The following is a 25074-nucleotide window of genomic DNA, read 5'->3' as shown; positions in this document are numbered from 1 at the left end:
AGGACCCACCTCAGGACCTCTTCCCCATCCCATTCTAAGGATGCGAGACTTATGGGGCATACACGGTCCTGCCTCAAGGTCTGACTTACACTTCACACCTGTCTGGTGTACTGATCTGGGGAAACCAGACTTTCCACTATCATGTTCTGGCTGGCACTGGTATCCCTCAGGGCACTGACTGAGATATTCACATTAATGGATAGAAATGAGGACTCCGAAGGAAGACTAGGACATATTCCCCTTCTGTCCCTGGGGACTACTTGCCAATCCTGTAGAATTCCCACCAGTGGTTGGGCTCTTGGTACAGATCAGGTCCCCTTGATTGTGCCCCAAATGTGAGCAATCAAAGCACTGGAGTTGGAGAGGGTATGCCTGGGGCCGCTGCCCATAAGAACCTCTCCCCTGCTTTTTGCAGGGGTATGGAGACCCTCCCCCCACACTATTCTGGGACAGATCTGTGTCATTTGAGGATTCCCCTTCACTCTGATGGGGGGGATCTGAACCACCCTCTCCAGGAGGAATTACAGGTACCTCCTCAGACACTGTGGTACCAATCCTGATGCCTGCCTCCTTTGCAGGCTCCCTTGGGTCAGTGAAATTGTGGTCAATCGGGTGTTGGCATAGCTCTGGAAAATAATGACTGAACACATGCTCTCCAGCAACTAAATTGTGCAGACCCTCATAAGTATTTACCTCACATCCCTTCTCCCACCATCCAGTGCATTACAAAAGTAGTCCATGAATTCCACCCAAGACTGTTGAGACAGCTTCTTACTCTTCCAGAATGTTTGCCTGTACTTTTCTGGGGGCCAGTCCATACTTTCTGATAAGTGTGTCCCTCATGAGTGGATACTTCTTCCTGTCCCGTTTTCTTAAGGCTCACAGTGCATCCTTCCATTCATTGAGAATGTACCTCCAGATACTAGCTCACCAATCCTCCTCATACGCCCTGTGCATCTCTAAGGCAACCTCATAGGCCTCAAACCAATTATCTATTTCACCCCCCACAACATAGTGAGGTACCAAGTCTTTGGGTGTGGGGACCCTCCTGTCTCCAATGGATATTGCGTGGCCGCTGCCTCCATTTTTGCTGGACTCTGAGGTTTATTTGACCTTTATGTCCAGCTTCTTGAGACTCACTTCATGAGCCCACAACAGTTTATTTTCCTCCAAGCCAGCTTTATTCCTGCAGGGACCTTTCCTAGTCTGTCTATACCTCAGCCCATTTTGCTTTTGTAGCCAGTTCCATCTGGACCAGCTGCAGCTTGAGCCTCCTTTCAGCTTTCCTGTCCTCCAGTTCCCCAGGGGACAGGGGTTGGTGGAACAAACTGCTTCCTATGTGGGATCCAGTAGGGGGCCTCACTCGTGGGCCTCCCACCCTCCTCTGGTTCTGGGGCCAGTGGCAGAAGACTTTCCTCTCTTTCCTGCTCATCCTCTTCGTCACCATCCTCCTGCTCCTGTGCTGCAAGTTGAATTCTGTGGACCTCTCAGGCTCAGAGGGCTATCTCATATGCCGGCTTTGGATAGACCATGGCTGGTTTCAGTACCATCTCCCTGCACAACCTTTTTCAGCTCAGCCATACTGTAGCTTTCAATGTTGTCAAGATCCAACCCCATCTCTGCAGGCAAGAGTCACAGGTTCACACAAGGTGGGGCAGGATTTACATTTGGAAAAAGGATAAATATGGTCAATCAAGGAGAATTGGAAGAAAGTTGAATCTGGTATCAAATCATGTATATGGGATTTTAATGTTACACAAAACCACTGTATGGCACTGCACAAACACTGTATCCCACACTGAACACCAATGTGGGAAATTGGGCTGTTGGTTGAGGAGGCTGTGTGCCCTTCTCGGGCAATAGACACAATCCCTGTGAGGCTCAACCAAGAAAGTCGCTAAATAAACATGTTTTTAACCCTCTGGTAGCTTGGCACAAAAGCAGTCTGTGTATTGCAGCACAGCAATCCTTTTTCTGAGTCTTCCACAGGCTCAGAAATGATGAAAAGATTTGGGTTTGAGGTCCACTATTTATACCCGATGCCCTCTGTTCAAGTGGGAGAAGCTTTTAGAACCCTACCACTACAAAGGTGTCTGGAATGTCCTGCCTCCCTACCTCCCTGCCCTGACCCCAGCTTGTCTGGATCCCTTTGTGAGTGTGGTGAGGCAGAGTCTTTGTGATGTGCAGGTGTAGTAGATGACAGCTCTGTCCCACAAGTTAGAGATGGCCCATCCTGCCAACATCAATCCCCCCTTTGTCTCACTGAGTGAGGGTAATACACAAAAAACGACTGCCAGCTACACCTACTCAAGTGACTCGGAACACAGGCTGCAGGCACCAAATGGTTGGGTCAAAATCCCAATTGTCTAAAAGTTTAGACAAAAGAGGGCAACCCAATATGTCTTTGAGGACTTGGGTCAATGTAATATAACAGGTGAGGGTGTCAAAAAAGGGAATTATCCCAGCACTAATATGGTAGTTTCTAAACTTTTCAATATGTCAAAGCTGGACATTACAGTTTAATTGAAGGTTATTTTAAAAACAACATAAACATAAATTACATTTCAAAAAGCAGGTGTATATATTCAAACCTTGTCTTTATATTAAAAAAGATAAATCATCATATATACAATGACAGAGGTTCACAAAAATAAATATTATGACACATTGACATCGGTCATTATTTGATCATATCTAACTTCATATGCCATATAGCAATGTATCAAACAATCTCTTCCTATATACATGGGTTTACGCCTATCAAAAAGTATACTGCACTTTATATGACATATTTAACAGTGACTACAAAGAAAGTTGGAATGTGCATCTGCATTTCAGTCCCGGTTGTTGACAAATCAATGAGACCATCTTCAGGAGTGTAGATACCTCAAGATAAGGAATCCCTCTTTCTGGCCCAATTGGAGAAATTGTGTTAAACATGACAACAAGCGAACAGGGGCCACGAAAGATGTGATTTAAGTAGTATTTGGGACGCTCACTGTGCACTTTTATGTTCACTGATTTCACAGCAAGCAGCTATCTGTTATTCAGCTCCAAGAGACCTAACAGGGTGAACGTGCACTGTACAAATACACATGTTATGTAATCCATCCATTACAATATTATATTTAGGCACACATGGTGTACTTAGGTTTCCACTTGTATAATAAGGCAAACAGTTGATTTAGTCAAGGTATTTTAAAAAACTTTCCTTTGAAAGAACCCCAGCCCACTCAAACGATGTAGTACACCCTCTCCAAAGAAGCCATGCTGGGGTGACCTCTACCCTAGTCCTCTGTTTGCTTAGCTACTGCCTTCCCTTGTTCGCACAATATGGTTCCTTGTGTGAAGACAAGGTTTGAATCCTTATCTTTGTAAGGTGGCTGCCTAATAATATTGGTACGATAATAAAAGAAGTCTAAAGAGTGAGGCTTCATCGCCCAAAAACCGAACCAAACTTTTCAATAACAGATTATTCTCTATAGATGTGTCATTTTAAAGATAATGGAATAATGGTTATACAAATAGTGGCATCAGAGACCTTGGATGTCTTCTGCCCTGTCCCATGCTAGCAAATTTAGCGCTGCTCGCCAACTTTTCACCTGTGATGGCAAGTATGTCACATGCACAGAGCATGAAATATCTACCTGTATCATACATTTGTAGAATTGTTCAAACCACTTTAAGAGAACAGTCAAGTCAATGTTCATGAGACTATCTAAATGAGACTTGTCACAGTACTTTGTTTGAGAGCCTCAGACTCAAAGGATTTACTTTTGCTGTCCTGTGAATTTCGAATCAGATCCTCGTCAAATATTCTTTTAAACAATGAATGGAGGGATATCCTGAACAGTCCCCTGAATGTTTCACCAATGAACAGGTACAGCATTGGGGTGCAACCAGCATTAATGCAGCACAAGATGATGGACAGGCCCCTCACTATCAGGATGACAAGCTGAGGGAGAGACTCTTGGTAGATGATCAAGCCACAGTAAACATGGTAAGGCAACCAGCACACAAAGAAAGAGATGACAGCGGTAGCAATCACCTTGAATGGTTTGTTAGTCTTATTGTGTCGCCCAGCCTTGAGCGCCATGGCCAATTTCACATAGCTTGCAGTCATAATTGAAAAGGGTATAAGAAAACCCATCATAAGCTGGACGATGTACATGGACAACTGGACTGTTCTCTGTAGGCGTTTTACCTCAGGAGTACTGCTGCCATCAGAAAAGGCATAATCGTTGAAGCAGGATGTTTTGTTGTTGATGTCAACAGAGGTTGTTGGGAAGGCCAAATAGGGGACACTGAAAACTAGTGCTAGCACCCAAATAGAAAAACACACTGCTGACACCCCTTTGGTTTTTCGGTAAGACCTGGTCCACAAAGGATATAGGACAAGCAAACATCGGTCAACACTGATGGTGGTGAGCAAGAACACCGAGGAGTACATGCTTAGAGATATCACAAAGGTGAACAGCTTGCAGAGAGTCAACCCGAATATCCAGTCTCCATCCTTCAGCAGGAGGATGGCATAGAAAGGAATGATCAAGGTGAAGAGCAGGTACGCCCAGATGAGATGGTAGAAACAGATGGTGCTGGCTGTCTGGATCATCTTACAGCTCAACACCCACAAATATAAGCTGTTCCCCAGAATCCCAATGGTGAAAGTAACGAAGAGTAATGCAGAAAGATGAAGAGATATCACGTATTCCATGGTGGAGCCACTGGAAACGGCAGGATCTGCGGCTGTAGGCTGCTCACTTCCCAGAAAAGAGACTATGGTTGAATACTGAGTAGCGATACCACTGCCGTATGTTGAATTCACAGATCCCACAAAAGTGGCTTGTGTCGGACGCTCAGGAATGGTACCATCTCCAATTGGTGTCCCGATAACTGGAAGATCGTTCATAATAACCTGGAGCAGTGTTCTGCAGGGAAGAGATAAAGATGTCAATGAAACTATTTGGTTGTACAAACTTTTCAATATTTTGTGTCAATATTACTTGTCATTGTTTTCCTTGCATTCTTCTGTTTAAACTGTTAATTACTTTTTGTTTACTACAAATCTAAGAATGATGAATTGTACGGTCAGAGGTCACTGGGGTGTATCCACTGAAGGTGATGTAAATTACAACAGGAGTCCTAGGGCACCTTCCCAATTGTGACTTACCAAAATTAGTCGGACTAATTAGTCAAAGCTTATTCCTGGATGGGGGACATAATTTGTCAGATCCCTAATGGACAACACACAGGCAAATGCCTGCCTAATAAATTCTGGTTGCAGACCAGGAGAATAATGGTGAAATGATGAAGTCTCTGATAGGGCAGTGTGTTTTTCCAATCACAAGTGGGAGTGGCATAATTATTTGGATAGCTGAAAAGGGCAGTGAGGTAGACCTTGCAAACAGATGCTTTCACTAATATACTCACTCCTGTGGTCAATTGTTTAGAAATGCTATTCTTAAAAAGATTAAGCAATGTCTCCCTATTAGCAATCTCCTATCAGAGTGGCAAGTTATCATTTGTTTAAGAATGAGATCAAGGTGTCATAATGATGTGTCTGGTTAACAAACGTTCACTTTAATCAACCTTTATTCCATTTGTATATATAGATTTGCAGTCTGCATTTAACATGATGAATAGGCTTTACCTATTCAAACAAATGGGCATGAGTCAATTTCCATTAGTTCTATTAATATAAATGCATGCACCATTGAGTTGGGTAACAATAGACAGCTGTTATTCAGCGCTGAGATACCCTTGGGTGAAAGTGTGCTTAACAAATACATATGGTATGTTATGTTAATCCCTGCGTTAAGGTAGCAATAGTAGGTAATGTTGCAGCACCACATTATTGTAAGCATTCAAACGCCTTAATCTGGGCTGTAGCTGAGCTCTTCAACCCATCAGGACCTCATTTATCAAAAATGCAGGTGAATAACCACCTAAATTAAGAAAGACTCAAATAGATATAAAGGCATACAATTTTACATCACTGGTGTGAACACAGGGTCAGATTAACTGTGGGCTTGCGTTGACTCAAGTCCTCAACTGGAATTTACCAAGCCACACAAAGCCACCTTCCATGGTAATGCAAGGCTGCACATTTCTGTCCCAAACTTCACCAGCTAAGCTGCAAGCTGTCGGACCACAAAAAACTACATCGCCTTATCATAAGAGCAGAGTATTATTGAGGTGAGCTGACAGAGCTTCTTGGTAAGAGACGTATCATGCAAACTCCAGAGGCCAAAAGGGCATATCTGAGGTGCATGCCCACAGTTCTATGTGAGCTTCAGTGCTGAGATAGACTCTTGCAAGCAGGCTCCAGGTGCACTAGCTGATGGAGCTTTGTGTGAGATTTGGAGGACTCTGCAGGGTGGGGCAGCTCTGTGAGTCTCAGGATTAGGACAGAAGAGCATGGTGGACGGCATGCCATAGTGGGAAGAGTTTGGTTTGAGTCAAAGCCCTGGAGTAGCAGAGGATATTTAAAGGCTGGATTGAGTTGCATTGGCAGTGGTGTTTGGCTAAACACTAAAGCTACTACTGCAGGTGAAGTTTGGGGAGTAAGAGCCGTTTTACGTTGAAGCCCAGTAACTGGAAGTGCTTCAGTTCAGAACTGTGGTATTGTTGCAAGGGCAGCGCATTGGACCCCGGCCCAGAAGTATATCTCAGAAGGTAAGCAAAGCTGTCTCGAGGAGCACAAGAACAGAAGGTGAGAACCGAGACAAGTGAAAGATGGAAATAGCTCACCCAGAGGGAGCGAAATAAAAAGAGAGAAATATCTGCAACATGAGGACGGCATGCCAGAATATCAATATATGTATTAATATTCTGATCATTGGTCACAATATGTTTGATAATCTGGTGGATGAGAAAGAAGTGTTGAATCCAAGACTGTGTGCGTGTCTTACTTGGAGTCAGGCCCGGCTCCAGGAATTTTTATTTGGGTGGGCCAAGGGTGCATTCGGGTGGGCCACTGCGTGCCCAATTTGGCGCTTCTGGAGGTAGCCTACAAGCCCTATATTACATCATATGTACTTGCAAATAGGCAGCATGATACAACGGATTGCTTCTGTGTGTACACAGAGTATGTGGAGAGTTATTTGAAAGTAAGACCAATGTCTGGACCTAACTACAAACCCTCAAATTCCAGCTGGCCAGGCAGTAAGAGCAATGTCTGAACCTAACTGCAAACCCTCCAATTCCAGCTCCCCGGCTTCAACACAAGTACTTGAATGCTAAGCGTTTTTTAAAGCATTCAAGATTAAGGAAGTCCCTATTACTACACAAAAGACTTGACACCATTGCACTAGAAAGGCTGGCTATTTACTCATTGCAATTTGCCCAACACATTTCTCTGCACAAATGTAAGTTTATACATTTTATTTTCTTGTCATTTTTGTGCAAAGTACTTTCATAGATAAAAATTCTTGAAAAACAGTAACACATTTGAAAAAAGAGAAAGGAGTATTTTTGAAAACTGCCAGCAGTTTTCACACCGACCATTTCAAACTAGCAGTTCCAGTCATAGAGGTAACCTTCTATTGTTCTTTGAAAACTCCCTTACAAACTCATCCATACATAGGTTTGCAGTGAGCTTTTTCTCATGTGCTAAAATGGTCAAATTTGGTTTCCAATCATGATTTGTTGTGCGTCGGAAAGGTGTGAGGACGCAGAATAGGGTTGAAAAGGAGCTCACAGGCTGCGGTTGAAACCCTATAACCAGCGCAGATACATACATTTCATGAAGTGCTGGAAAAGCTTCAGCATAATCTTGTACCAGTTCACAAATGGTGGCAACAGCTGCACCATTTGGGACTTTTTTTTGTGACAAAGGTATTGCAACAGTAAGTTCTGCTGCAAGAGTAGCTTTGATTACATTAGTTAGATCAAGGAGGGGTTCACACTTGTTCATATCAAGAAAATGAAGTGATGAGGAAACCAAGATAGAAATGGCTTCGATAAGTTCAATGTTCTTCTGGGAGAATCTGGTCTCCATTTCAGCTATTGCTCTGTCCAGAATGTTCAAGATGGGCTGCCTGAGCACTTGCTCGGCTTGTTGCCAGGGTCTTTGAACCAAGCAAACAGATGGCTCAACTGCCTCGGCTCTTCCTGTTCATTTGTTGTCCCACCCACCCCTAGAAATGGGCCCATATATCTAGCAAGGCCTACTTCAGGGCCCTCCTTTATCTCTCCTTAGTCTTACAAGGCCCAGTAATACGCATTATTTTCCAAATCTCTTTCTAATCGTTAACACTCTCAAAAAGTGTTTAGTTCCCCATGTAAGGTCCCTTTGATGGGAAGAGGAGGTTTCTGAGGGGGGGGGGGGGGGGGAAGGAGTATCAGGCAAGTAACACTACTCAGCCTCCCTCGTTGGCAGCCTTCAGAGAGAATCTCTCTTCATTAATGCCTCCACCTGACCCCGGACTCTGCAGCGCACTCCTGTCCAGGCCTGATTATCAATTTTCTACCACCCCTCTATCGTGCACCTTATCTCACGGCTGACCTTGATCCCCAGCCCCATATCAGCCACCATCAAGTTCCACTTTCATTATTTCCGTAAAAAACATTAGTAAAATCACCTTCAAACTCAAAACATTGACTATAGCAGTAAATGTAAATAGCACACACTTTAAAATATGTTACACAGTGGCCCTAATGACCCAACTGCTAATTAAATCAGCAAAAACAAAGGCCATTACAGGGTCTTTTTTAGCGCTGGTGCGAAAGTATTTATTGCTGTCCCACCAGTGACCTCTTTCTCCATAGACACCTTTACTACCACCCTCTAACAGTGCACTGTATCCCCTTTCAGTCATGACCTCCTCCTCAGACTCCCTCCCTACCACCCTCCACCAGTGCCCCTCATCACTCCAAAGCCCCTCCCCTTGACCTCCTCAGAATCCCTCACAAATACCCTCCACCAGTGCCCCTCATCGCTCTATAGCCCCTCCCCCATGGACCTCCTCCTCCGATTCCCTCACTGCCACCCTCCACAGGTGCGCCTCATCGCTCCAAAGCACCTCCTCCTCATGACCTGCTCCTCTGATTCCCTCTTTGCCACCCTCCTCCCAGACTCCCACACAACCACCCTCCACCAGTGCCCCTCATCACTCCAAAGCCCCCCATGACCTCCTCCTCAGACTCCCTCACAAATACTGTCCACCAGTGCCTCTCATCTCTCCGTAGCCCCTCCCCCTCATGACCTCCTCCTCGGATTCCCTCCCTACCACCCTCCACCAGTGCATCTCATCGCACCAAAGCCCCTCCCCCTCATGACCTCCTCCTTGGATTTCCTCACTGCCACCCTCTACCAGTGCCAGTGCCCATCATCACTCCATAGCCCCCTCCCCCATGACCTCCTCCTCAGACTCCCCCACAAACAACCTCCACCAGTGCCCCACATCTCTCCGTATCTCCACCCGCCATGACCTCCTCCTCGGATTACCTCATTGCCACCCTCCACCAGTGCCCCTCATCGCTCCATAGCCCTTCCCCCATGATGTCCCCCTCGGATTCCCTCATTGCCACCCTCCAACAGTGCCCTTCATCTCTCTGTTGCCCCTCTCTCATATGCATTTTATTTGTTGTATAGCGCTACTCGTAGTGTAGGGTGTCACAGTACTGTACATCATGCACACATTATGCAGAGACAATGCAAGGCTGCCCCGGGCCCACGCAGGGGGCCCTCCTAAGAGGGCGGCCCCCTTAGTGCCACAGGATGGTACACGACGAACAGCCTCCCAGCGTTTGGGACCCTCGAGGGTCCCCTTATGTCCACATCACTTCCGGGCAGGAGGGGTTGGGGGGAGAGGTACTTATACCATGGCTGCGGTCCGCCGAGGTGGGGGTTGGTTAGCTCCTGGGGGCGCTTAGGGTAGTGGTCTCCTCTCCTGGTTGTGGTGAGCATACTACAGACCGGGGGAGGAGGCTGAGGGGTGACGTGGGTCCGGTGCGCTGGGCCAGCCCGGCCCGAGACTTGCCCGTCACGTGTATGACACAGGGTGTTTTGGGAGAGGGAGGATACCGGCGAGCTCGGCGGGGCTTCCTCCCTCCTTCCAATGTACCTGGGGCCCCTGGCTTGGTCTAGCGGGACTTCTCCCCTGGCTGCGGGAGGCCCGGGTTTAGAAAGTTGATGCCCGGCTTAGTTTTGGCATGCCCAGGCCCAGGATCCTCTGCCCGTGTGTGCCTGAAAGGGGGGCGGGGTGGGGGGGGGGGAGTGAGCAGCGAGCGTTGCTTTCCAACAGGGAGCCGTTGAGTGGGCCTCCGTCTTCAGGGGCTTGTGGTGCCCGGGGCAGTGTCCTGCTAAGCCTGACGAGGGGTCCGTAGTTGCATGGGGGTGGCACATAGCTTCCCCCCTCTGAGCCTCAGCATGGGCCTTCGTCCGCTGGGGCCTGTTGTCGCGGGGGTCGGCGAGACTGGGGGGCTACGGGTCAGGTCTAATAGATTCCCCGGGCTTCCGTTGGGTGGGGGGCACCAGGGGTTGAGCTTCCCGCTTTCGGCCTGGCCATCCCACGGCCAGCGCTGCTCGTTTCTGGTGCCCCTGAACTGGAAGTGCCGAGCCTCCTGGTGAGAGGGTAGGGACAGGAGGTGGAGTTCTTCAGTGCGCAGCAGTCAAACTCTGGAGCGAGCACCGCCGTAGGAGCTCACTCTAGAAGTTGTGGGGGAGGGGACACAGCTCCCGCCATGGTTTCCCCCCCTGTGGAGGCATGTATCGCGGCCAGTGGGGGGGGTCGCAATAGGCAATTCAGGCTCGAGGCTGCCCACCCGCCCGGAGGACGCGCTGCCTGGGGTGACCTGCGAGCCAGCCGTCCAGTTCCGAGTAAGGTAGCCTGCGGCAGGCAGCGTGAGTTGGTGCCTCCACGGCCTGGTGGAGACACGGGTGGCCTCGGTCACACTATTAGCAACTGCAGGGCAGAGCCAGTACGCCCCAGTGTACCGGTGCCTAGGCACGAGGACAGGGGCAGTCAGGCTTGTGGGCATCGGCGTGATACACTATTCAATACATGCATTGCTAGTAAAGTACTTTTCACCCTGAAGTGTACCAAACTATGTGTTTTTCGCCATGTTTTCTCAACGGTTTGCTCTGGGTAATTACTGCATTTTCAGTGGGTGCTAGAAGTCTAGAGGCTTTTATCAGGTAGTTTGTGTGTCAGCTGTCCCCGACATACAGGCTGCATGTTTCATTCGTATCGAGTTTTGATTGCTTTCGATCCCGGGGGCGAACGCTACGCTCTCCTGCACTGGTTGCTGTAGGTACAGTGCTTGGAACTGCACAGGATATGCTTCAATGCTGCCCCCCTTTACAGGCATCTGTTGCCTCGGAACCACGTGGCTTGCAGGGGCCTCGTTCCCCTATTCACAAGGCTGGCAGAATCCACTGGACACAGCCTGACAGTGGGTGCGCGTAGCGTGTGTACACATACCGCATGCTGGCGCTCGGGGATTGTGTTTCATGTTAGGGGCAGGGGGGCATGCCCCCTTGGCATGTCTTTGCGTTGTTGCATGTCCGGTAGGTAGGCCGGAAATTTCTATGGTGCCGGGCAGAGGCATGCGTGGCGCACGTGTGTGAGCCAGCCCCCATTGGGCTGCTGGCTCTGTTGTGCACTGCAAGGATTGGTGGGTAACCGTCAAGGGTTTGTTTACTAGGATGTGATGGGTCATTTCTTCCGCAAATCACTGGGCATAATCTATAGGTCACAGATTTGCAGGCTAGTACATTTCATATAGTTTTCTGGCATTTGGCATTGAGATCGAGGTGTATTCCCAAGTCAAAGATCCTTTCCAAACAAGATAGCTCACCGGGGTTATTGCCGGCTGCAAACCCCATCTGTACTGTTCAGGACATAAGTAGCCAGCTCAAGCTTTCACTCTGAGTGTGATAAAAAGAGTACCAGTAAGTTGCATTGCAATTGACAGCTTTAGTAAGATCAAGATAAGTTTTCCATTTGCACTGGGTGTAATATGCCCAGTTATTATTAGTGTATTCCGCTACACCTGCACGAGTTGGACTGGGATGGGACTCTGTAAGCTGAGCAGGACCTCTTATTCCCTGTTTCTGCGGGCTCCACGTACTACCTCCCGTTTCCCCCTCCTCGTGGGGTCTCTCAGCCTGGCACCTCTCTTCAGCTCCAACATGCCCACAGGTTCAACCACCTCTTAAAAAAATGCCACTGGCGCTGGGAGGGCTACAGCTCAAAGAGCAAAAGCTGCAAGTTATTGGACCTTGAGCATTCACTTATTTAAAAACTGCAGGCAAACCGCTTGTTTGTTCGCCCCACTCCAGTAGCTTTTCCACAAGCAGGCCTGCATTCTGGTATGCGGCAGCAGGAGTCTGGCCATGGGCTACTAGCTGAGGGTGGGGACCTGTGCCAGCATTTGGGGACGACTTGCTCAGCATGCTCCCTGCAGTTTTTCTCTGACTAGGGTGAAGCAAGGAACAAGCTGCGAGCATGCACGGAGGGATGCGTCCTTTGACCTCATCCACATGTGAACATGGTTAGTTTCAGGCCAAGAAGCGAATCATAGTTCGAATCAGGTGGGATTAGGGAAATCCCAAGGTCTTATAAGTACAGCTGTCAGTGGCCACCCAGGGGAGTGGCCGGAGCGACAGTTCAGGTGAATGAGGTGATGGGGTGCAGTGTTTTGGTGCAACTAGGTGCAAGCTGGATTGGTTGTACATTATGGTGTGCAGTACTCATTATAGGATGCTAGCAACTAAGCATTTCATTTAATTTGCCAGGATCCAAGGTCTCGGCTAGGGCCGGCCATGCGTCCAGTGTGTGGTGCAATGGGCGGAATCCAATAAATGGAGGCATGGGTTTTTCCACCACTTACCTTAACTGGGTTGGGGGGCCCAGGCATGCGCAAGCACAGCTGGGGGTAGAAGCTGCAGCACACTGTTGAGAACTTCGTGGGGGTCCCAGGCATGCGCCGGAACATCTTGCTGTAGTAGCTGCGACAGTCTGGGGAGGGGGGGTTGTACTCCCCTCCCATCAGTTTGTCATACAACAGGGGTGACATGAGTTGACTTTCCCGGGTAGGAAGGCACTGCTGGAAGATGTGCAGTCTTCCATGCGTAAGATGAGCAGCTAGTTGAGGAGCATATGAGTTTTAGGGGTCAGGGTAAACCCTCGTTTATTATGGCGAGGAGCCCGGCCAGGGGAAGCCAGGACTCCTTGTACATGTAGTTAACAGTGCCATGCGTAAATTTCAATGAACAGAGGTGTTTTAGCTTTATCAGGCATGGATTTTAGCAGGCCAGGTACACAAGTTGTTTTGATTATGAGGTGTTCACCTGTCCAGGGGAACAGGGACCCTGTACCGGGAAGAGGCCTGGGAATCAAGGGGATAGAGATAAAGATGCCTACCTTGGTGGGGGACCCTGGGGTGACGGTGGCCACACCCAGTGCTGTGGCGGAGTTACAGGGCGATCCAGAGGCTGTAAGGTACAGAAGCGTACCTTCTGCAGGAGCACAGTAAGGGTGCTAAAGCCAAATATCCCCAGGGAGGTCCTCGCGTTGGACCCTGGAGGAGCGACGGCGCCCCGTTAGTCCTACGGGCGGTTGTGGACCTGAGCAACTGGGGGTTGCCTGCAACGCTCTGCCCCCCCTTAGCTGGGGGGGAGTGAGTAAGGGGGTGGACTGGTTGTCCACTGGTGGGAGGGGCTATCCCCTCCCCCAAATCTAACAAACACCGGTTGGCTAGGGCCACGGTGTATTTTGGCTCATCAGGTGGGCAGGCGGCGAGGGGCTGCCTGCCCTGGGATCGCTCGTAAGATAACCCACCATTTTGGCATATCTGTTATGCAAATAAACCTGCAGCAATTTTCTCCACTGAAAAATGTGTCTTGTCTGATTATTTCTCTAAGTGATTGCTGTGGGAGGGTTGGGGAGTGTTGCCGATATTGGCACTATGCAGGGCTGCCCCGGGCACACGCAGGGGGCCCTCCCAAGAGGGCGGCCCCCTTAGTGCCACAGGATGGCACACGACGAGCAGCCTCCCAGCGTTTGGGACCCTCGAGGGTCCCCTTATGTCCACATCACTTCCGGGCAGGAGGGGGTGGGGGGAGAGGTGCTTATACCTCTCCCGCCCACTGATTGCCCTCTTTCCTCTTCTGCCTGGACGCCGTTTCCCTCCCCACAGTTTACCCGGCAAACAGGCTGGAGGGGGGTGTGTTTATCTAACATATTATTTGTGTTGCAGGCGGAGTTACAGGGCGATCCAGAGGCTGTAAGGTACGGAAGCGTACCCTCTGCAGGAGCACAGTAAGGGTGCTAAAGCCAAATATCCCCAGGGAGGTCCTCGTGTTGGACCCTAGAGGAGCGACGGCGCCCCGTTAGTCCTACGGGCGGTTGTGGACCTGAGCAACTGGCGGTTGCCTGCAACGGTCTGCCCCTCCTTAGCTGGGGGGGCGTGAGTAAGGGGGTGGGTTGGTTGTCCACCGGTGGGAGGGGATATCCCCTCCCCCAAATCTAACAAACACCGGTTGGCTAGGGCCACGGTGTATTTTGGCTCATCAGGTGGGCAGGCGGCGAGGGGCTGCCTGCCCTGGGATCGCCCGTAAGATAACCCACCATGTTGGCATATCTGTTATGCAAATAAACCTGCAGCAATTTTCTCCACTAAAAAATGTGTCTTGTCTGATTATTTCTCTATGTGATTGCTGTGGGAGGGTTGGGGAGTGCTGCCGATATTGGCACTATGCAGGGCTGCCCCGGGCCCACGCAGGGGGCCCTCCCAAGAGGGCGGCCCCCTTAGTGCCACAGGATGGCACACGACGAGCAACCTCCCAGCGTTTGGGACCCTCGAGGGTCCCCTTATTTCCACATCACTTCCGGGCAGGAGGGGGTGGGGGGAGAGGTGCTTATACCTCTCCCGCCCACTGATTGCCCTCTTTCCTCTTCTGCCTGGACGCCGTTTCCCTCCCCACAGTTTACCCGGCAAACAGGCAGGAGGGGGGTGTGTTTATCTAACATATTATTTGTGTTGCAGGCGGAGTTACAGGGCGATCCAGAGGCTGTAAGGTACAGAAGCGTACCCTCTGCAGGAGCACAGTAAGGGTGCTAAAGCCAAATATCCCCAGGGAGGGCCTCGCGTTGGACCCTAGAGGAGCGACGGCGCCCCGTTAGTCCTACGGGCGGTTGTGGACCTGAGCAACTGGCGGTTGCCTGCAACAGTCTGCCCCTCCTTAGCTGGGGGGGCGTGAGTAAGGGGGTGGGTTGGTTGTCCACCGGTGGGAGGGGCTATCCCCTCCCCCAAATCTAACAAACACCGGTTGGCTAGGGCCACGGTGTATTTTGGCTCATCAGGTGGGCAGGCGGCGAGGGGCTGCCTGCCCTGGGATCGCCCATAAAATAACCCACCATGTTGGCCATATCTGTTATGCAAATAAACCTGCAGCAATTTTCTCCACTAAAAAATGTTTCTTGTCTGATTATTTCTCTAAGTGATTGCTGTGGGGGGGTTGGGGAGTGTTGCCGATATTGGCACTATGAATCATACAAGTGTGTAAATCAGCCTGTAGGGAACGTCACATAATCTAATGAGGATTACCAGGTGTAGGAATCACATGTCATCCATGCTGCTGGCCAATATGTTTGAAGAGGGTTGGGTCTGGAGAAGCACAAACACAGGATTTAAAGCATACCCCAGTGGTTGGCTTTACTGATTAGAATGTATATCTGCCAAAACTCTTTATTGCAACATTAGAATAATTGAAAGACTGGCAAAATTCGGATTAACTAGCAATACAAAAAGAAAAGAAAAAAAATCTAATTATACCATTCTGGTTTGTATGCAGGTCTTTGATGACAGTCCATAGGTCACTGTCCTATGTTAGGATTGTAACTTCTGAACTGCAAGTAATCAAAGGATCTCTGTGACAAAGGCAGTAACCCACTGAGCTATCCACGTTAACTACATTCATTCAAAAAACTTTATTTCGGCCACAAAAGCCATAAAAGCAAGAATACAATACAACAATTTATATGTCAAAAGCAGATCACATTTTAACCACCAAAACAGAATAAAATAATCAGATTAAAAATATTCACATTATTAAAAGTTGGTGGAAAATTTCCTACGCTGAAACCATACAGCATTAAGAAAACGTGAAACTGCGAACACAATAGGGGGATGGGTGTCATATTTTAAAACTCGCAGGGCATTAACGCAGTCTCTAAAACCAAGGTTCCTGCAAATTGATTTTACCCAACGTTTCCTATGGGTAAGGTACGCTGGACAAACAAAGAACATATGAATTTCATCCTCCAATTTGTAGCCACATGCAGGGCATGAGATACTTTTGTTGGTGTCCCATCTAGAAGTAAAGGACCTAAGTGGTAGGGTACCCATTCTAAATTGAACATATAATTTCCTGGCTACGGGAGGGAAAATCAAATCCAAAAATAACTCCCTCCCATAGTTCGGTTTAATCTGAAGAAACTGTTCGGTCAGCCTGCCTATATTTGGATCCATGTGCAGGCGTGTTAGATGGAAGTATCTTAATTCTTCAACAAGGTTGGTTTTAGAAACAGATAGGCAGGAGCCTTCTGGGGTATCCCAGAGTTCCTGGCGACCAATCTTGAGACAAGTATCCCTAACGTGGGTTAACCAAGGAATCTTCATGTGTTTAAGTGTAGGCCAGAGTTCCAGAAATTCCTCTCTAAAAATTTCCAGGTCTGGATTAGACCATAATCTCTTCCAATAGTGAACAGGCCGGGCCGCCACCACTTCTTCAATAGGAAGCAGTCCCAGATCTAGTCTTATTGGGACCAGCGGGGTACTAGGGGGTAAACTTAATAGTCTCCTGATAAAGGAGTTTTCGACCCTCGTTAGACTATCTATTTTGGAATGACCCCATAGTTCTGCTCCATAGGTAGAGGCAGGTCGGGCTTGAGTTTTAAAAATTTCTACCACTGGAGCCGCTGGTTTAAAAAACCGTGCCGCTAAACAATCTAGCCATACCTCCTATTGTTTGGGTCAGCTTGAGTGTAGAATTGACCACCTGGCCTCCCCAGCCAAGATCTTCTTGGAGCATAATCCCCAAGTAAGTGAACGTTTTCACCCTTTCAAGGGGGATACCATTCAGAACTGGGCTGGGGCGAGTAGTTTTAGGAGGATTGAGGATCATAAATTTCGTTTTGGCTAGGTTGATCTCAAGGCCCCTGTCACTACAGAAGTCAACAAAGCCATCTAAAATTCGCTGGATTCCCATAGGAGTACGTGACAACAACAGGGTGTCGTCAGCGAACATTAGGGCAGGAACCTTGCCCGAGGCAAGCCTAGGAACATCAATATCTTTTAGGGCTAAAAGATGTTTTATAAGTCCATTGATGTATAGGCAGAACAACGTAGGAGCTAACACGCATCCTTGTCGGACTCCTCGGCTAACAGGAAAGCGGTCGGAGAGTTCGCCATACTTCCCACATCTAACCTGGGCGAAATTGGTCTTATGTAAATTCTTCAGAACATCCAGGAGATAGGGGGGAACGTTGAGCATTTGCAGAACGGCCCAGAGCTTTTCTCTCGGAACCAGATCAAATGCTGACCTTAGATCAACAAAAATGAGGTAGAGGCTGCAACCCTCTACTCTCACAGTCTTCCAGAATATAACCTGGAGACGAAATATCTGGTCAAGGGTTGAAGTACCCTTCCTAAAGCCGGCCTGCAAAGTGCTTAAAACCTTATTTTCTTCTTCCCAGGCCTGCAATCTATTCAAAATTATGCGCCCGAATAGTTTTTGGGTCGTATCAATTAAACTTATCGGGCGATAATTCGAGGGCTGTAAAGGACAGCCTTTTTTGTGAATAGGCACTATCTCCGCGCCACGCCAGGTTACTGGCGGATCTGCACCGTACAAAATAGAGTTGAAAAGGACACATAAGTAAGGAGCCCATACCGTAGGTTCGGACCTAAAAAGATCGCCTGGGATTTTGTCCAGGCCCGGTGCTTTATTAGGTATGAGCATAGAGATGGCATTTTCAACCTCCTTAATTTTAATTTGTGGGATAACTTCAGCACAACAAGCTGTGTTAGGGGAAGGATCAACTGGGGTAAGTAGATTAAAGTCCACTATGGAGTATAGGCCCCCGAAGTGCCCTTCCCACACTGCAGGGGCAATATTGGAACCAGTGATGGCATCAGGATCTTTCTTTCCATTGCTAACAATGGCCCAGAAAGTCTTAAAATCCTTATTCTGTAAAGATACTCTTAACTCCTCCCACATATCGTCTTCCCAAGACTTCCTTGCCCTGTTGGTCTGTTGTTTATAGAGGGCACGGAGTGTTTTAGTTCTAAGTTTATCCTTTGCTTTTATTGCCACAATCAACTCAGTTTTTAGTTTCCTACATTCACCTGTAAACCAAGTTTGCTTGTTGGGCACAAGTGCCTTAGGAGCCTCTGAACGAGAAAAGACGTCCAGAAGATTCATAGATAACTGAGTATGAATAATAACGGGACTGGATAGACTTTCCGCGGAAGAGCAGTCTAGCACAACACCGGCCATATCATTAAGGCAGGGAAGTGCCAATCTATAGGTTTCTGCCAGTTTCTCAGGGCGCATGAGGATGCTAGACCATTTGACTCTGCGTTTATTATTATGCAGAGTTAAAGATTGCAAAGGGGGGAACACCCCACTGGCATACGTTGAGAATCTACAGTTTATCTGCATTTAAAAACTACAAACAGACAAAAGATTGCTCTCCAGCTGGACCCATTAATCCCCAGAGTTATCTGGACATTTTAATACTTGTCGTGCATCCTTGGCAGAACCAGTCATGATAATGATTTAAACGAACAATTTAAATGAAAAGCCCCTGGCCCGGATGGTGTCCCCGTGGATCTATATAAACAGGAGATGGATCTTTGGGCACCCATTTTAACTCGCATTTTTAATGCTGCTATTGAAGGTAAACTTCCTTTGACCTGGGGACAATCTATCATTGTCCCCCTATTCAAGAAGGGTTCTAGGTCCGAGGCACGTAATTATCGCCCTATCTCCCTCCTGGACTCATCAATTAAAATTTTGAGCAGAATACTCCTTAATAGACTGGAGATATGGGCAGAAGAAAATACCATTTTATCACCAGTCCAATATGGTTTCAGGAGGGGAATGGGTACAATGGAGCAGTGCCTGAACCTCGACCTCATAATAAATAAATATGTCACGGTCAAAAAAGGGAATTTGTTTTTATGTTTTGCCGATCTCAGCAGTGCCTTCGATCTGGTCGAACACTCTATTTTATGGCCAATACTATTGGAAATGGGCGCCCCAACAGATATTGTGCACTTTCTGGCCAGATTATACGAAAGTCTCTCTTGCAAAGTTCGTTTTGGGCCTGACGGGGAATCTACCCCCTTTTTTAGAGTGACTCGAGGCATCAGGCAGGGCTGTGTTTTGGCCCCTTTGCTTTTTTCTTTATTTGTTAATCAAATTGATTCAATTCTTAGGCAAGTCCCTGCCGATGCCCCCCGAGTAGATGGCGACCCCATTCCAATACTGTTATATGCGGACGACGCCGTCCTCCTGTCACGTACTCAAATAGGCCTTCAACGTTTAATTAGCTGCTTCTGTAGGTTTATTGATGATAGGAAACTGCTAATTAATAAAGAAAAAACTTATGTAATGACTTGCGGGAGCAAGAAAGGTGCTAAAAAGACCTTCTTCCTGGACGAGAATAAAATCCAATCCGTGACCAGTTTTTGTTACCTTGGTGTCACATTCTCTGGTGATGGGAAATGGGACAACGAATGTGATAATGTGCGCCTTAAAATGGTAAAGAACATCAATGGAGTGTTTAGATTTGCCTCCAAGCTTGGGAATAGTAGAATTAATGACATGATTTCGATTTATAAAGCCAGATGTATTTCTTCCGCTTTATATGGTGCTGGTGTATGGGGGCACCATACCCTTTGTGGTAATCATATCCAACTCGATGAGAACTCATTTTTGAGACGTCTACTGTGTACCCCCGCCTCAGCTTCCACGGAGTTAATTCACAGAGAGGTGGGGCTAGATTACATCGAAGATCTTGCAGCCCTTCGCCCCCTGACTTTATGGCGTTCCATCTGGTCCAAAACCAAAACCATATTTACCCAAAGAGTAATTAGAGATTGTCTAAGGCTGGACTACTGTCTGTATATACCTTGGCTCAGACATATTTATTACTGGTTCAAGCTCCTTTTCAATCAAGATCCTTTTTTTAATTCCCGAGGAAGCTGCCAGTATATCTAAATTAGATCTCAAGGTGTCTTTTTTACGTTATACAAGACAATCTAGAGATCCTGTCCGTCTTAAACAGTGTACTTATGTCTTCTATGGTGAAAATAATCTAAATGAAGGTTTTCAGCCATATCTGACCGAAGTCACAAGAAGATCTCATCGCTTTGTTCTTACCCGCCTAAGGCTCGGAATAGTACACCATCTTGTGTCCTTTCCTATCACAAGGCAGCATAGTAATATTTTATGCCCCTGTGATAATTCATCCAAACAGAGTTGTTGTCATTTTATGCTTTTTTGCAAATTTTATGTATTTTTAAGACGTTATTTTTTAAAACCTATCTTTTTAAAATACAATGTCCGGACTACAAAGAGCGCAATGCAGTTACTGTTTAATCTGGAGAGCGCAGATATATGTTTTTATACAGCTACTTATATTTTGAAATGTATATGTGCCAGGAAATCTATTATTATGTAATTCTCTTGGCCTTCCATAAGTCGCACTGTCACTTTAGCGAGTGAGCAATACAAGCGACTCTTTGCTCATGTCCAGAATCGTGAATTGCACTTTACTTTGCATTTTTTTTGCACTCTAACCGGCAAGTTTGTTCTTTGGTCATATAAATTTTAAGCCTACTGGAATTATTTTATCTGTTTTATATTGTTCATCCTATCATGCACTGGCACTTTATACGGGGATGGTAATATAAACAATTTTGGGGGTCAGCATATCAACTATTTCTATTTTGTACCTATCTATGTAACTGGTCTATATCCTGTTATTCTAAAGTTTTTATTGTATGATGTTGTATGTTATTTCATGTTTGCTATGTGGCTTTTTAAACATGCCGAATAAAGCATTTTTGAACTGAACTGAACTGAACTGCAAGTAATCAAAGGATCTCTGTGACCCACTGAGCTATCCACGTTAACTACAGTTTATCTGCATTTAAAAACTACAAACAGACAAAAGATTGCTCTCCAGCTGGACCCATTAATCCCCAGAGTTATCTGGACATTTTAATACTTGTCATGCATCCTTGGCAGAACCAGTCATGATAATGATTTAAACGAACGATTTAAATGAAATATACACCGCACACAAAGTATGTGTCTTGCTCACAGATTTAAAAAAAAGCAACAATAGCCACACAGTCTCTTACCTGCTCCTTACGAACTATTTTGTCACAGCTCGATCTGATAAACAGCTCAAGAGGTCAGAAAGGTCAGGAAAATGAATCGGCCAAATCAAACTCCACTTCACTAGCTGGAAAGAATGAAATATCCACGCAGCAGGACCGTACACAAATGCAGTGCCAACAAAAGGATTTGTCCCCTTGCCATGCCCCTATTGTACCTGCACGAGTGGGCGGGGACACAGCCCACCTTTCTAATAGGAGATGCGTGATTGGGGGTGCGAGACCAGGCCCAATCACGCAACTCCTAAAGTAAGAAGAAAAATAACGTTCAGAGAACGTTTTAAATTGCAGTGGCCATTTTCTGCTGGCCTTGCTGACGTCATTGCCAGGGCCGAGGTTCATGTTTGGGTGGGCCTGGCCCCCGCTAGTACCGGGCCTGCTTGGAGTGTGTGTGTCTGAGCGTGATTGTGTGCTGGTTGCATGAATATCGCCACGCCATCTGTTTCATTTCCTCACCTTTTATTCGGTCTTTATCTTCGATCCGTTCCGTGAGGTTGTGTGTCCTTTCAGGCGGCGCAGACATGTCTTTTGTTGATGAGCCCTCGTTTCCAAGCAGCGCGTGACCGCCCGCTCTGGCGACGGATCAGGACTGCCCGAGGCCGCCGGTCCACCTGGGATGCTGCCCTGCGGCCCTCTGCTCCGGGCCCAGCCCTCGTGCCTGCTTTTATTGAGGCTCCTGCTTACATCACGCATTCCAGTCCGAGCTCAGCCTGCCACCGAGGAAAGAGAAGTGACGGAAAAGAAATTCTAGATGAGTTCTTGAGACATCCACTAACCCCGGGGGAGAAGGGGCGTCGTGATGGAGTGAGGCAACTCTAGTCAGGGGTGATGGAAAGGAGGGATCGGGTGTGGTCGACAAGTTGTTGGTGGCCCGCGGGCACACAAGACAATCACAAAGACCCAACAGATAAGGAATTAAACGAGTGAGTCTACGGAATAGTTATTGTGAAGCACAACTCTTTGTATGTATTTGTTGAGCAATTTTATACAACTCTAACCACAGCCTGAGATGCATGTCACAAGGCAGAACTTTCACCGCACGGTGACTTATCACAGTTTAAAGCTGACTCCCCCTCTCTCTACCCTGCTTCGCTCTAACTTTCTGTGCTTTGCTCACCACTGTTTTCTGTCGTTCCATCATCATTGTTGCCATCTATTTTACCATTAAAATTGCCTTGTCTTTGCGCATCTGCCTTTCTCTCGTTTCGTGCCAGTGTTTTTTGCTTTTCCTCCGTTTTTCTTGCCTTTCTGACTCGTTCTGCGCCCTGGTCTCTGCCCTCTCTATTTTTGTGCCAGTGATTTCTTAGTTTTTCACCCGCTTTTCTTTGCCTTTGTGCCCTGTTTTTGTGTCCTGTCTTTATTGCTCTCACCGTCAAAGCGCCCCACTATCTCCACTGCTCCTTACTTGGTCTTTTCCCGCTCTGTCCCGTGGCCCTCCCAACCCCACCCACCACCCCCTGTGCTCCTCCCCCTCCCAGGACCTATTTAATGTAGGCTGAAATGTGGGCGCGTGCAGCAGGCATGCCAATGGTGTGCCACAGGAAAGCCCTTCTGTGCCTGTTTGCCCCTGACCTGTGGACTTAAACAGAAGAGGGCCCCTGACGTACCAATTAAAGGGGGAGGGAGCAGGGGAAATACTAATAGAGAAAACCAACAACAAAAGCTCCCCCTGTTTCTTTAGAATAGGTAATACATCCAACAATTAGATCACAGACCTCATTTTGACCACACAATTTGTGAAATTTTTTTTTCTCCTTTATTTAATATCAAAAATATGTAACTAAAACATACGGGCGTACAATATCTTTCAGTATAGAAAAGATACTCTTAGTGGAGAGTTAATCACCACTATAAAGAGAATTATACCATGACTAATATCTCACAGTAAGGAAATATTTACCAAAAGAATATGAAGCACATTAGAGCGAGACACATGTACAAAAAAGAGACAGTTAGAATTATGTCACTTAGTCATAGACAACAAATACACAGACAATAAAGTGACCAACCACAATCACAAGTACATAAAAAATACAGAGGTGCAATAAAGTGACACAAAAAAGGCGCCGAGGCGCGTTTCGGAAGAGGACCGAGGTCCAACTAGTCCTTCGTCAGGGCACAGAGAGTCACACTTTTGTATTAGGTCATAGATCCATGTTACATATTGCTCAGGTCATCCATCCAAGTAATACAATTCTCAAAAGGGCATATCGATACCAACTGTGAGATATCAGAATTTCTGGATGATAAGGACAAATCTGTGGGTAAAAATGAGGAAAGAATATATATATAAATATAATTATTCAAAACTTCAACATGGAGAAAATCTATTGGAGCTACTCACCACCAAGGGAAATACACCAAGTTCGTGCAGAAATGTCAGGAAAACGTGATTAGGGAAGTGAATAAGCAAAATGTAGAAGAAAGGATTATATAAAGGACCAAGTTATCTATAGTCAAATACAGAGACTGAAGAGTAAGGGCACTTAAGTACATTCCGATACATCATACAAAGTATTATTCACATATAAACTGAAAATAGTCAGACTGATCGCCAAGGTTATGTAGAGCAGTTAATAAAGAACAAGATAGAAACATTCAAGGGTCGCAATAGGTTTAAATGTATATAAACCAGACAAATACAGCGTATTTGATAGAAGGAGAGAGAACATCCATTTACTGCATGTAAATCACTAGGAATTGATATAGACAAACAAAATACAAAGTGTAGGAGAGTAGGGTCTGCTATCCTATGGTCACCCCAAATTTTTGCTTTTTGCTTCACTGGTTTTTGACATATTGAGGCTGTGGGCCTGCTAATCAGACCCCCAGCCTGCTGTTCTCTCTACTAAATTGACACTATGCACTATAGGTGCATAACCCATTGGAGCTAGATCACCCTGTGAGCCCCTGTACCAGTGTACACTAGGTACCCAGGGCATTGGTGTATCTAAGGCCTACCAGGGGCTGAAGCATGTATTGTGCCACCCCTGGCCTGGCCTAGCAATTTGACACAACTGGCTGATCACTCAGCTGGGGTAAGTTGGTGTATCCACCTCTTACTTAGGTGTAGTATACCTATACCTAACCTTAAATGGAACACATGTTAACCTATAAGTCACTCCTATGGCAGGCCTTAACAATCCTGAAGGCAGAGTGCTTGGTTCCATGTGAGATGGTGCTCTGGCATGAGCTGATCCTGTCTGCAGTGGTTGGAACAACTTCCTTCTACCGTTTCCAGATATCGTCATACCATATACTCTTAAGTGCATTATGAACCTTGCGGTTAAATGCTATCTTTGGTTTGGCTTTATCAAAACATGTCGAGTAAGGTGTCATGCGAATTGGAATACTAACTCCTCGCCAATTCTGGCGACGGGGTTAGCATTCCACCCTTCTAGAGGGATACGACATGTACAGAACCTGAAACCCGGGTAAAATCAGACATAGCCTCAGCTCCACAAAATGGATGCTGCCACCACAGACACAAGTCTGCCCTCCTGCTGCTGGGAGTCCTTCCAGCTTGGTAAGTGTGGACAAAGGGTTTCCTGCCAGGGGAGGTGCGAGCACCACCCCAGACAGGATTTTGTGTATTGGTCAGGTAGGGCTTGAAAGAAACCAGACATGCCTGAGGCTCACAAGGAGCCTCGGTGC

The 25074-nt window shown here is 47.0% G+C and overlaps 2 protein-coding genes across 3 annotated transcripts in view; both read right to left on the bottom strand.

The window, feature by feature from the left end:
- LOC146808966 (putative G protein-coupled receptor 33) overlaps positions 1-21901 on the bottom strand; it is a 49585-nt gene extending 27684 nt beyond the window's left edge. Inside the window, exon 1 of the mRNA XM_085615766.1 lies at positions 21877-21901. The gene's annotated coding sequence lies outside the window, so the exon portion shown is untranslated. The remainder of the gene's footprint in view (positions 1-21876) is intronic.
- Positions 1828-22013, bottom strand: LOC146808965 (putative G protein-coupled receptor 33). Of its 2 annotated transcripts, none has more exons than XM_085615767.1 (2): positions 21877-22013; positions 1828-4928 (listed from the first exon to the last, which is right to left on the bottom strand). In XM_085615767.1, exon 2 carries the CDS (start codon positions 4907-4909, stop codon positions 3719-3721), a length of 1191 nt encoding a protein of 396 aa, XP_085471893.1. In that variant the 5' UTR covers positions 4910-4928; positions 21877-22013; the 3' UTR covers positions 1828-3718. The 2 variants fall into 2 exon arrangements, with proteins under 2 accessions (XP_085471893.1, XP_085471894.1); XM_085615768.1 differs by lacking the exon at positions 21877-22013 and adding an exon at positions 21385-21530.
- Between the last annotated feature and the right edge of the window lie 3061 nt (positions 22014-25074).

Source organism: Triturus cristatus, chromosome 7 (genome assembly GCF_964204655.1).
Source record: "Triturus cristatus chromosome 7, aTriCri1.1, whole genome shotgun sequence".
NCBI classification, from domain to species: domain Eukaryota; kingdom Metazoa; phylum Chordata; class Amphibia; order Caudata; family Salamandridae; genus Triturus; species Triturus cristatus.
Note: the sequence above shows the minus strand (reverse complement) of the source record. Positions and strands in the feature narration are given on the sequence as shown.